Source organism: Oryctolagus cuniculus, chromosome 13 (genome assembly GCF_051225735.1).
Source record: "Oryctolagus cuniculus isolate XC-2025 breed Fujian yellow rabbit chromosome 13, ASM5122573v1, whole genome shotgun sequence".
Classification (NCBI taxonomy): Eukaryota; Metazoa; Chordata; class Mammalia; order Lagomorpha; family Leporidae; genus Oryctolagus; species Oryctolagus cuniculus.
The window spans coordinates 35,079,765-35,093,280 of NC_142879.1; the positions used below are offsets into that span (position 1 = coordinate 35,079,765).

Consider the following 13,516-nt stretch of genomic DNA (forward strand, 5'->3'; position numbering starts at 1 on the left):
GCTTGGCAAGTGGTAGCTCAACCTGTTGTGCCACAATGACCACCCCTGAATGTAATCTGTATTAGTCATCATCTTGTCTGTCAGTTTGATCGTTGGCAAATGGAGTTCCGTTGTTAGCTGGGGGTCACTGATGAGTTGCAGGTGTGGTTGCAAGAGTTTGTGTGTTCCTAACTCATGTCGCTTTCCACCAGTGGACGAGATGCTCTGTTGGCCAACAGCTGGGATGCGGCCGGCTGGGCCCCCGAGTGCACCTGCCGCAGTCCCGGACCCCACGGCCAGAGGGCGCTGCGACCCCTAAGCGCCCAACCCCGTTGGGGCTGGGGCGGAGGAGCGGGCAGGGAGCAAAGGTTGGCGTCTTCGGGCTGAGAGTTTCGCCAGAGAAGTGTCGGAATCATGACGGTGGGAGCCAGGCTCCGAAACAAGGCGGCGCGCACCTTCCCGCGCCGCGGGCCCCGAGGGCGACGGCAGACGGACGGGGACGAGGAGGCGGATGCCATCCTGGAGCACCTGGAGTGCGGGGACGAGGCGGCCGAGAGCGGCGCGAGCGAGGAGAGTGAGCCGCGCCCGGGGGCCCGGAGCGCGCGTAGGGTGCACCTTGCTGGCCTGCCAGAGCGCTATGAACCGCTAGAGGAGGCGACGCAGGGCGACAAGCCCAAGAAGAGGTACCGGCAAAAGCTGAAGAAGTATGGCAAGGTAGGGCAGTGCGCCTGCACCCCCGCGGGGTCTTGGCTCATCTCGGGTTGGGGACTCCCGAGGAACCGGCTGGGTGTCGGGAGATGGTCCCCACCGTCGGCCCCAGAAGAGCCGCCCTGCGCTGCACCTGCGTGCCGCCCCAGTCCCATTTCTGCTCCCAGCCACGGGCAAGTCCGGGTGGACACTGGCACGGGCTCGGGTCAGTAGCGTTCTCAAGGGGGGATCTTGCCGCTCTAGTTCGCTGATCAACCAGGCAGGACAGGAATGGTGTCCCCGGACAGATGGGAACGCTGGCGCTTCATCGCAGCTAGGTGACTTGGAGGTGACCCAGTTGGAAAGTGAGGAGTGGCAGCCTAGTTTATGTTCTCTGCCAACATCCCCTTCAGGATAACCCACTAGCTCAGAAATGTTTGGACTGTCTTTCCCAGTGCTCTCAGGGTTATTTCTGGGGCCTGGGAGCTCAATAAATGCATAAATAACCTGTTGAACCTACTTTTCTCTTCTAGCCAGCGACAAGGGGTGGGGGCCGAGAGAGACCCAGAGACCCTTGACCTGGATGAATCACAGAGGTCTTTGTGTCCTGGCCCAAGGCCCTGGGCGCCACCTGATTATTGTCTGTTATTTGTGCTCCTCGGTGTCCTCCTATTCAACCTGAAGCCATTCGCTCTCCACACCTGGAGCTTAGGTTCATCAGGCTCTTTAAAGTGTGATCGCAGCTTTCAGAGTGGCTCCCAAGTCAGCAGAGGTGAAATGCCCTAACAAAAACCATAGAGTTGGGACTTCAAGGCTTAAGGCAATGCTAGGACTAATCCTGTCACTTCCCGGTCCCAACTGAGCCTAAAGAAGCCATCATTGGCCTCTCAGCTGGTGCATTGATAATGCAGAAACTCAGCTCAGGGACCGCACTCGAAGATAGCTTGGGGCCCTCACTATGTGCTAGGCATTGTGCCAAGCGGTAGAGACATGAATAAGAATAAGCAGCAGCCCTGCCCTGCAGGAGTCTGGGGCTTCCTGGGGAGACACTGGCATAGCTGGGGCACCACCGTGGGGCCCATGACCCAGGGCTGAGGCAGGTAACTCCTCAAGAGTGAGACTGAAATCAGGGAAGGTTTCAAATTACAGTCATGGGAAACCTGAAGGATTACTTAAGATTTCACCAGATAAACATGAGATTCCCCTTTACACTCATTACTATGGCTGCAACATGTATAGAAATAATAGAAAAAACTGGCCGGTGCCGCAGCTCACTAGGCTAATCCTCCACCTAGCGGCGCCGGGTTCTAGTCTCGGCGGGGCACTGGATTCTGTCCCGGTTGCCCCTCTTCCAGGCCAGCTCTCTGCTGTGGCCCGGGAAGGCAGTGGAGGATGGCCCAAGTGCTTGGGCCCTGCACCCCATGGGAGACCAGGAGAAGCACCTGGCTCCTGCCTTCGGATCAGCTCAGTGTGCCGGCCGCAGCGTGCCAGCCGTGGCAGCCATTGGAGGGTGAACCAACTGCAAAGGAAGACCTTTCTCTATGTCTCTCTCTCTCACTATCCACTCTGCCTGTCAAAAAAGAAAAGAAAAGAAAAAAAAAAAGAAAAAAAAATAGAAAAAACTAGTGTTGGTGAGAATATGGAGAAACTCACCTAGCTGGTGAGAATATAAAATGGATTAGCCACTGTGGAAAACAATTTGGTGTTTCCTCAAAAAGTTAAATACAGAAGTTGCCTATGGTCCAGCAATTCTATCCTAGCTATATAACCAAAGAGACTGAAAACCAGTGCTTAGCCTCAGCTGAAAATAGTACTCAACAGTACTCAAGTGTATACACCCATATTCATAGAAGCCTTATTTACAACAGTGAGAGGTGAAAGCAACCCGAATGTTCATCAATGGATCAATGAATAAGCAAAATGTCATATATCTATACAATGGAATATTATTCAGCCATCAAAATATATTAAGTGCTCACACGTGCTACCACATGGGTGATCCTTGAGAACATTATGCTAAGTGAAATAAGGCAGACCCACAAGGTCATATGCTGCATGTGTGGCTCTGTGTATAGAAAGAACCCAGAGCCGGTAAACCCAGAGATATGGAATGCAGATTGGTGGTTGCCAGAGACTGGAGGCAGGAGGAGTAGAGAGCATCTGCTTAACAGAGGTATTTGTTTTCCTTTTGGAATGAGGAAAATGGTTTAGAACCGATAAAAGCGGTGGTTTCACAACACTGCTGGTGCCACTGAAGGGGAAAATTTAAGTGGCTACTTTTATGTAAATTTTGCCTCAAGTGAAAGATAAAATAAATTGGCAGGTAGAGAAGGAGTGGAGGAACAGTGCCAGCAGAGGTGTGGATGTAGGAGAGCTCCGGAGTGACACGCACTAGCTCAGGAGGCTTCGGAGGCCAGGGGACAGGACCTCGTCACCTCAGGGCTGGACGTGGCCTTTCTGCCCTTCAGAGGGGCAACTTCAGCTTGCACTTCTGCAGAGCCAGCCCAGAGGGGAACCAGGCTCCCATGTAGAGGAAGAAAGCAGGTGGCCCCACTTTGCTGAAAAGCCATGAGAACAGCCAAGGTTCAACTAGAAAGGTGGGGAGGTGGTTTTACCTGCTTTAGTTACCAGCTCAAGTTTTATGTTTCGTGGGCTCCCAGTGGAGAAGGCAGTGCTATGCAAGCAGCCGTACATTATTAACAAACACACTTGCTTCAAGAAAGGAAAATTAAAATTCCTCTTCATCACCCAAATCCATCACCCAAGCACCCACCTGCTTCCATTCAAAGAAAGGTGTTTGACTTCGCAAAATAGGGGAAGGTGGACTCACACCCCCTGCTGCCCTCATAGCCCCAACCAAGGGTCAAGCCCAAAACTGGGCTGTTCCAGCCATCCCAGAGCCTGTGTGTCTGGGATTCTTGCCAGTCAACATTCTCCCTGATTTGTAAGTAGTGATAATGGCATTCATGTGTTGGGTTTATTGTTAAAGTTACCTCTGCTAAGTGCAAGGGAGGAGTCTTCAAAAAGGTCATGGAGAATGCATGCTAGGAAGATTCTATACATGGAGTTCAAATTTTTTTGCACCAAAATAAACTTTTAAGATGAGCTTTTCATGGACTTTTTGAAATCCTTGCATGTTTGCCCTGCTACTCCAGAATGCAGGCACCCTGAGTCCTTTCAATAACCTTGGAAAGCTGTGGTCACCCCCATGTTATAGTGGACACTTAAGAAAATGAAGACTGCGCAGCTGGCAGGCAGAAAAGCCAGGAGTCTGAGCTGGCCCCGTCCCAGGCAGAAGCCTGTGCATTGGAAGAGGTAGAGCACTCCCCAAAACTTAGCTTAAATTGAGGTCACTTTTCCCAATCACACTTGCGAGCCACAGGGAAAAGTTCAGATAAGGAAAGTAATTAAATTTTGTTCACTGGGCAGTGAGGAGCAGGGTGGAGGGGGGAATTCAGGGGATGGAAAATCAGTGGGTGAAATAACCTTTAATGTAAGCAGTAGAGAAGTGTCCCCTGGTGGCAAGAAGCGGGTAAGCGCATGGTGGTGCAGCCCTGCCCAGCCATCTGCTTGCTCCAAGACCTGGGGATCTGCCTGCATTTCTCTGCCTCAGTTTCCCCATTTATAGTGTAAGATAATTTTAGGATTGTAAGGAGTAAATGAATCAATTCAAGAGGAGATCTTAGAGTATACCTGGCATGGCACCTGGTAGCGGTTATGTTACTGCCATTACCCGTGGGGTAGAGCACAGGCCCAGTCTGCCTCTTTTCTTTTTCTTTTTTTTTTTTTTTTTAGAATTATTTATTTACTTGAAAGTAGGAGTTACACAGAGAGAGAAGGAGAGGCAGAGAGAGAGAGAGAGAGAGAGAGAGAGAGAGGTCTTCCATCCACAGGTTCACTCCCCAGATGGCGGCAATGGCTGGAGCTGCACTGATCTGAAGCCAGGAGCCAGGAGCTTCTTCCAGGTCTTCCACGTGGGTGCAGGGGCCCAAGGATTTGGGCCATCTTCCACTGCTTTCCCAGGCCATAGCAGAGAGCTGGATCAGAAGTGGAGCAGCCAAGACTCGAACTGGCGCCCATATGAGATGCTGGCACTGCAGGTGGCCCCTTTTTATTGATTTTTAAGTGAGCTCTAATTTAAAAACAAAACAAACAAAAGCCTCTGTAGCTGACCACACCCCTCAGGATTGTGCTAGGTCCTGGCAGAATTGCATAACTTTATATTGGACCTTGCCTTGGCTGAGAGTTGATTTCCTTTTGAAAGCCTGGGGAGGGGAGTGATTACTGATGTTGCCGGGGTACGTGGACCTGATGACATCACTGGGGAGTTGTACTTGAACAAATCTGGCCCAGAGAGACTCATTCCCTAAATTAATTTCCTCTGACTGCTGTAGCAATGACCACCAGTGTTATAGCTTAGAGTGGCATAGGTTCATTCTCCAACAGCTCTGGAGGCCAGAAGTCTTGCTGAGCTAATATCAGCAGCGAGGGCTCCTCCTGGAGGCTCCCCGAAACCCCCTGCTCTCATCCTCAGGGCCAGTGGCATAGACTCCTTAAACCAACCCTCTCTGTCTCCCTCTGCTTTCATCATTACATCACCTTTGTCCTACTCCTTCTACATCCTTTTCTCACCCAGGATAAATTCCTATCTCAAGATCCTCAATTTAATCACAGCTGCAAAAATGCTTTAGTCAGATAAGGTGATACACTGTCCTAGAGATCAGGACTTGAGTCTCTTGGGGAGGGCACATTATTCAACCTGGCACACTTGCCCGTGCCACTCCACTCCACTCCAAGTGCCCCTCTGAGATTAGCCAAGTCAAATTTCACTCAGGTCCAAAGATTCCAAATCTGCTTCCTCAAATGACACTGAAGTGGTTGATATTTTATATTTGTTTGCATTGTCCTTCTCAAGTCTGTATTTTGGTCATGTTCCAGTTAATGAGCTATTTTAGTAGATTTTTTCCAACTTGCAAAGATGAAGTGACAAGCAGCTTTTTAAAAATATCAGAAGAAAATGTGCTAATGCCAAAAAGGTCAAGTTTAAGGCAGGCAATTTTGACGCTGGTGGCATTATTTGTAAAGGAACACTCTTGACTTTGTTTCAAACATGTAAGTAAAATTCTCCAGATGAATCTCATCACACATTTGCAGAAGCATATCTCTTACCAGCATCACTCTCATACCCGCTCACATCTACCGTGAGCCTGAGTCCTAAGGTGTCTCACTGAGAACCCAACAGAGCAGTGTCAGGGATTAGTGTCCTGAGGAGAAGGGACTACCTGGTTCTCTCAAAGCTCATCATTTAGCAGGTGAGATGCCAGAGGAAACCCCACAGACTCCTTCCATGTGCTGGGGATACAGGATTGAGCACAAGAAAGTCCCCACCCTCCTTGTGTTACTGTGAGGGACTCCAACCTACAGAGAGCTCAAGTAAGTCAGAAATCATAGGAGGTTAAGCCCCTAATAAACTTTCCTAAACAGATAGCAAAATATCTTGGGTGTGTATGCCATCACCCCAAACCTCAGTTACAAAGCAAGTGTTATTTTGTAGCTGATGTTGTGGTACTTATAGTGTCTGAAGTTTGTGCCAGGCAGTATTTTAGTGCCTTCTGTGAATAGATTCTTTTAATCCTCTTAACTGAATATTCCTATTGTACAGATTAGGAAATGAAGTCAAAGGAAGTTGGGTGAGTGATGAAGCTGGAATTCACAGCCAGACTGCAAGGAGTTAACTACAAGGCTAAATACCTAACGCCTCCATTAAAGGGAGGTAGGTGCTGGTGTTTCGGCCCAATGGGTTAAGCCTCTGCTTGTGACACCTGCATCCGTTATCAGAGCCCTGGTTTGAGTCCAGGCAGCTCTGCTTCCAATCCAGCTCCCTGATACTGCATCTGGGAAAGCAGCATATGATGGCTCAAATATTTGAGTTCCTGCCACCCACACAGGAAACCTGGATGGAGTTCCTGGCTCTTGGCTTCAGCCAAGCCCAGACCTGGTTATTGTGGTCATTTCAGGAGTGAATCAGCTGATGAAAGATCTCTCTCTGTCTCTGTCTCTCTCTCACTCTTCCTTTCAAATAAATAAAACAAACCTTCAAACCTTTCATTTAAAAGGAAAAAGAAGGGATGTGACTATGGGATTAACCCTGAATTGAGATTTGGGATTGTATCTCAGCTCTGCCATATACCCACTATACAATTCAGATAAATATAACTCCCTTGTGCTTCACTCTTGTTGAAGCCTTATGGCCAAAATCCACTTGGAACATACCAGGAGTCAATCAAAGTTAGGTTATTTGCTAGCTACAGTACAGAAACGTGTGCCAAGAAACAATGAAGTCTCAACAGATGGAGACCTCAAATAGAGAACTGAGTGTTTGAGTTAAGGAGTTATCAGCATCCAGGAAACACTTTAAAGTCATTAGAAATGGATGACACTGCAACAGAGAGAGAGAGAGAGAGAGACTCCCAGCACTGAGTACTGAAGAACTCCAGTGTTTTAGGAATTGGTAGATCTAATCCTGTAAAGAAAGTTGAGCGGGCTGGCACTGTGGCATAGCGGGTAAAGCCGCCACCTGCAGTGCCAGCATCCCATATGGACTGCGGTTCCAGTCTCGGCTGCTCCACCTCTGATCCAGCAGTTTGCTGTGACCTGGGAAGGCGGTAGAAGATGGTCCAAATCCTTGGGCTCCTGCATCCATGTGGGAAGACCTGGAGGAAGCTCCTGGCTCCTGGCTTCAGATCAGCGCAGCTGCAGTCATCTAGGGAGTGAACCAGTGGATGGAAGACCTCTGTCTGTCTGTCTGTCACTCTCTCTCTCTCTCTCTCTCTGTCTGTCTCTCCTTCTCAGTGTAACTCTGACATTCAAAGAAATAAATAAATTTAAAAAAGAAAATTGAGGAGGAGCATTTTATGAGGTAGGCAAGAACCAAGAGAATACAGAATCAAAGAGATCAAACAACTGTTTCACCAACAAACATGCGTCAAACACTGCCGAGAGGGGCCAGTGTTGCGGTGCAGCAGATTAAGCTGTTGCTTGCAACACTGGCATCCCGTATTGGAGAATCAGTTTGAGTCCCAGCTACTCTGCTTCTGGTCCAGCTCACTGCTGATGCACCTAGGGAGGCAAATCCTTGGGCCCCTGCCACCCATGGGGGATATCTGAATGGACTTCCTGGTTTTTGGCTTCAGCTTGGCCCAGACCAGGCTCCTGCAGGGATTTGGGGAGTGAACCATCAGATGGAAGACTCACTCTCTCTGTCTCTGTCTCTGTCTCTCTCTCCCTCCCTCTCTCCTCCTCCTCCTTCCCCCTCCCCCCTCTGTTGCTCTGCCTTTCAAATAAATAAATAAGTAAATAAAAATCTTAAAAAAAGAAAAAAGAAAAAAAAAAAAACAAGAGATCAGGGAGAGGAAAACCAAGTGTCAATTGGCTCAGGCAACACGGAGACTGTAGATGGCCATAACCATGCAGTTTCTGGTTGCCTGAGGGCAGGAGGCAGAGTAAGAGGGAATAAGAAGTATGGAAGTGGAGGCTCTGTGTGTGGGTGTCTCTGTCAGTCACTTGGGCATGAAGGAGAACCTAGACCTATAGGCAGAGGAAGATATGGAGTCAAGATGATACCTGACCCTCTGAGAGTACCTCAGAAAGTTCATGGAGGAATGGATTTAAAGGATAAGTTTATTTTGGTGCAAAAAAAATCTGAAATCCATGAATAGGGTTTTATTTCTTATAATATGCATTTTCCATGAACTTCTTGAAGATCCCCTATATGTCTGAGCTACTGAGAATGGTCCAATGGAGAGGAAGAGAATGATGGTTTCATTGGAATGGCCAAAAGGGAGGGGGTCTCTTTTTCCCACAAGGACGCAGGTAAGTTGGGAGAAGCTGAGAGCAGCATTACGTTGGTTTGTAGACAGTGAAGGGAAGATGAACAAGGTCCCTGATTATGTCTGATTGTTTTCAGTGGAAGGTGAAATTGGATCATCCAAAGCAGATGTAGAAATTATGCTTGCATGTGTGTGTGTGTGTGTGTGTGTGTGTGTGTGTTGGGGTGGAGGGCAGTATGAAGGTAAAGGAATGGGGATGAGGTAGCATCTGGGAGAGAGGAAAAGTCAGTCCACTATAGACAGGGTGAGTATGTTTGCCAGGCAGTGTTGGAAGTCAAAGCAAGTTTTGTTGTTGCAATCAGGTATTTTAAGTGAAACCAATCAGTGTGGTTATTGTAGTTGGAAAAGCCAAAGTCCTGAGAGGCAATATGTGTGATGAGATAAGCTCCAGGTCATGTACATAGATGTTGATGTCACCAGGAATGATAACAGAAGTTGAGGGTGGAGAGAGGGGAAGACCAAAGGAAACAGTGCAATCAATGTTAGTCATTGGTGGTGGTTCTTTTTTCTGTGGCAATTCCACTTGAATCCCTTGGATATCCCCTATCCAGTACTGGGTCTTGTGGGGGAGGGGGGAGGGGAGGAGAGGGAAGGGATGAGAGAGGGAGGACAAGGGGAGGAGGGGGAGACAGAGGGAGAAAAGAGGAGGGAAAAGAGGAAGAGGAGGTGGAAGAGGAGTGCAGAACAAGAAAGCACTGCCGAATTGCCACCCTCAAGGAGTGTGTCATTGTACTGGAGATGTGTGACTTATGCGAGTACTGTTCTTAGAGAAAGGCAGATATAGGTGAGACAAAAACACATCTTGGAGGCAGAGGGAGGGCAGGATGGGTTTGCAGATGAGGTGAATGAAAGACTTGACCCATCCTGCTGATTACCCATGAACTTTTAGCTGGAGCAGAGAAGAGAAATAGGCTTTGGTTTAAAAAATAGAACTGGTTTGATTTAGAACTGGTAGTTTCACTGCTGTCTTAAAGAAGGTATCTATATTGGTCACCCTTTTGTTACTATAACCAAATACCTGAAGAAACTAACCTTATAAAGAGAAATGTTTATTTAGCTCACAGTTTTGGAGGTTCAAGTACAGTGTCAGGTAGCCCCACTGGTTGGGCCTTTGGTGAGGGTGGCAAATAGCAATGGCAGAGTGCATACAGAGGAAGGACCACATGGTAGCCAGGAAGCAAGAGCGAGTGGCTTGGCCCAGCTCAGGTTTTTATAACAACCCTCTCATTTAGGCCCACCTCCTCCACACTCTAGCTGGATTAAGTTTCCACTATTTTAGTGCCATTACGTTTTTTTAAAGATTTATTTGAAAGGCAGAACTACAGAGAGGCAGAGGCAGAGAGAGAGAGAGAGAGAGAGAGAGAAGCCTTCCATATGCTGGTTCACTCCCCAAATGGCCACAGTGGCTAGAGCTGAGCCAATCTGAAGCCAAGAGACAGGAGGTTCTACCTGGTCTCCCGTGAGTGTGCAGGGGCCCAAGGACTTGGACCATCTTCTACTGCTTTCCCAGGCCATAGCAGAGAGCTGGATTGGAAGTGGAGTAGCTGGGACTCAAACCGACACCCATATGGGATGCCGGCACTGCAGGTGGTGGCTTTACCTGCTATGCCACAATCGGCCACAGTGCCATTAATTTATGACTTCAGGGTTTAAATACATGAGGTTGCAATCCAAATTGTACTCAGATAATAGTAATCTCTGAATGATCTGGAAGTGTGCTGTGTTTGAAAGCAGTCTGCTGTGAGATGCCATGTGTCCTTGGTGGGGAGTCCGCGTGGGATAGCAGCCATAAGGAAACACAGTAACCTGCTATGTTGCCATGGGAGAATGAGGAAATATAAGTCTCCCTGTATGTTGCCATGACTCAGGGGGAAGCTAAAAAATTGCCTAACCTAATTTATTTTCTTTTCCATTTCTAATAATAGAATGTTGGGAAGGTCATCACCAAAGGATGCCTCTACATAGTCATTGGCCTGCAAGGATTCGCTGCAGCCTACTCTGCCCCTTTTGGAGTAGCCACCAGCGTCGTGTCATTTGTGCGCTAGTGGGAGCCACTGGGGCAGGTGTCACAAGAAAGAATGGAAGCCTCTGCTCAGGAAACAGTGCGAATCCAGGAGCCTGTCGGACTTGAACTCACAGAACACTTGGAAGAGAAACAATGTCTGTTGAATTGGATGAGTGTTTGTCCCTGCCCATCTGCTGAGCTTTTCTTGTCTCTCAGACACAAGTGGATCCAGTGGTCAGTCCTGCAGAGAATTAGGCCAAGGTTAGGTTTGGGCTTAGTTTGCTAAAGCCAGAAACTCCATGTGAAGGCAGCAAGGACTAGGGTGGAGAAAAACACCAGACAGATTCAAGCAGTATGTGTGGGTAGCAGAGTGGTGATTTTGAGGAGGCAAGAAGATGCTGACCTGGAGTCAGATGGCTTTCTGGATTCTTCTGGAAAGATCATGGACTGACAGGAGCACTCGCAGCCCTTGGCTTCCTTCATCCCTCAGGCAGTAAAAGAGCTGTTTATTTCTCCCTCGTCTCCTTCCTCCACCACTCTGTCACCAGGAATTTAATTACAGGCTTGGGAAGAAGGAAGGAAGACAAAAATCTCTTTGAAGGCTATGCTACTTTGAAAACTGTGCTGACAGTTGTGTCCTGAATGTTTGAAGCAGATAAAAGCTTGTCATTTTCACCCATCTCTACATGAATGTGCAGCTGGCAGTGAGGGAAGGAGGGAGGGTAAGTTCAGATGCGGTTGGGTAGCTGGGACGGGTTGATTGAGAGCTAGCACCTGAGGGCTATATATATATATATATATATATATATATATACCCAGCCATGTGTTTGGGGCTGGCCAGGCTCCCCTGCAAATGCATGGCTGGCTGGCAGCCTAGGCATCCTAGCAGCTTTGGCTTACTCCCGACAACCGCTCTGCAATGGGCTGGCCAAGGGTGCTTTGTTCTGGGGCACAGGGGTCAATAAGAGAGAGGAGAGGGAGGCAAAACACCTGTGAATGAAAATGAGGATTCAGAGAAGGAACCAGTAAGTGCAAGACAGTTATAAAGGAAGTGGAAACTAGGCGATGCGGATGTCAGAAGAGATCAGTGGAAGTCCAGAAGCCATTTGTCATTTTCACCCATCTCTACATGAATGTGCAGCTGGCAGTGAGGGAAGGAGGGAGGGTAAGATTCTTTGTGTTGAGGAATTGAGGTGGGCTGGGCCCTTGGCTCTGGGTAGGTGCTGGGGAGGTGCAGTGGTGGTCCTCAAAACCCCTCTGGGGCTCAGGAACTGGCATGAGCTTTTGTAGCATCCTTCCTTCTCTTGACCGCATCTCACCGGGCCCAAAGGTTGGAGTAAATTTGATGCCTGAGTCTGATTATCAACAAGGATAATGCTGTGGGCCCCTGGAAAGGCAGGGGAAAGGAAGAAGAGGGACCTCTTACTGCGCCCTTTTGCCAACCTCCACTGTAAGCCACCATTCTGCCTTTGTGACCGGGACACCCACAAATCCTGTGTGACCTCTCTGGAGGATCAGGCCACGCCTACTTTTGCCCCAGGGGTTTTCCCAGGACATGCAAGGGATGTTCCAAGCATTGAGGATCAAGCCCAACCAAGAGCTATTGGAAGGTGGAGAGGGTAGAAAGGCAGACAGACAGATGGACAAAGGACAGGGTGGAAACAGCTGTAGCTCTGTAGTCTTAGTTCCCCCTTCTGGAGGCTCATGTACATGATACACCAGGACCAGTTCCTGCATCATTAACATTTGTGAGGAGAAGAGAGACCATGTTGTTTTAGCTCAGATGATGCCAAGTGACCCATGGCACATTTTTATGCATGTGGGACAATCATGGCTTGCCTGGCAACACTGGGAGTCAGAGAAAAGAAGAGACAGAGAAATGGAAGAAAGAGCCAGAGTTAGCAAGAAAGAGGTGAGGGCCAGTGAGGGCTGCTTGCTGCAGAAGACAGGAGGTTTTTGGGACTCCTTCCCAGTGGCTCAGTGATGCAGAGCAGAACCAGGGAACCCAGGAAGTCCTGGGGAGTGGTAATGACGCAGGGAAGGGACGAGAGCTGCCGAGACCTTTCCTTGCCTGGGAGTCTATCCAAGAAAGTCCTTTTCCACCTCCCTGCCCCCCAACCTCCATATTGGAAAAACTACAAGGTCAAGCACATCTGGCCCTGTAATTCCTAAAATCTGGTTAAGAATTAACTCAGAAATGTCAAAAAACAAAACCCCACAGGGATTGTCCTGGGGATCAAGTTCACCTGTACAGAAGATGGACCTCCCACTGACACTCTGCCTGCAGAGTCCAGGCTGGGCTCCTGTGGATTTCATATGCTCAGTTCCTTGAGCTGAAGAACTTGAACTACACTGCCCATAACCTTGGCCCCTGTTGAACTGTCTAGACTCTCACCCTACTGAGAAATGAGTTAGAGCTCCCCCTTTTTGTGTTTCATCAAGAGGCTTCTTTTGTATCCTTCTCTTGCCCTGTTAATAAAAATGCCAAGTTGTTTAAGGTTTCTGTGTGTTTGTGTGTGAGAGGGAGAGAGACCTTCCTGGGGAGCCCATGGCTGCCCCCAGGCTACTCCCTCGGGCCAGAGGAAAGGGGGTGCCCTGATTTACCTGGAAACCCTGCTTGGGTATAAAACAACAATTCTCTAGGAGCCAGTCCCCCTCCCAAAACACGTTTCACGTGCAGGATCCTCAGTGCATCATTCTTAAAAATACAAGCTTCCAGAAACTTCTATTCAGATTTACAGAGTCCAGCACGGGGCCAAGCTGCTCTATTTCCTGGAAGCATTGGCAATGTTCAGCGCGACTGTTCAGGACTGAGAAGTGCTGGTCCCCAGGCCCCTGCCAGGAGGGCAGCCCCATGCTGAGCAAATGTGACCTGCTTGCTCCCTGAATCCTCCTAGACGCTACAGGTGGTGGGGTGAAGGCAGAGGAGAGGAGAGGGCCTGGGCGGCCATCAGAT

General features: G+C 48.8%; 1 protein-coding gene across 1 annotated transcript; it reads left to right on the forward strand.

The window, feature by feature from the left end:
- The first annotated feature begins 353 nt into the window (after positions 1–353).
- Positions 354–13,057, forward strand: C13H1orf115 (chromosome 13 C1orf115 homolog). The gene is made up of 2 exons (XM_002717500.6): positions 354–693; positions 10,481–13,057. Exons 1-2 carry the CDS (start codon positions 394–396, stop codon positions 10,598–10,600), a joined length of 420 nt encoding a protein of 139 aa, XP_002717546.1. The 5' UTR covers positions 354–393; the 3' UTR covers positions 10,601–13,057.
- Positions 13,058–13,516: the final 459 nt, after the last annotated feature.

What these genes read in the sequence shown, in the direction of transcription:
- C13H1orf115 (XM_002717500.6), top strand. Translation starts at nt 394, where the DNA reads ATGACGGTGGGAGCCAGGCTCCGAAACAAGGCGGCGCGCACCTTCCCG. An exon ending in AGCTGAAGAAGTATGGCAAG is followed by an intron (nt 694 to 10,480) that starts GTAGGGCAGTGC and finishes TTCTAATAATAG; the next exon opens with AATGTTGGGAAGGTCATCAC.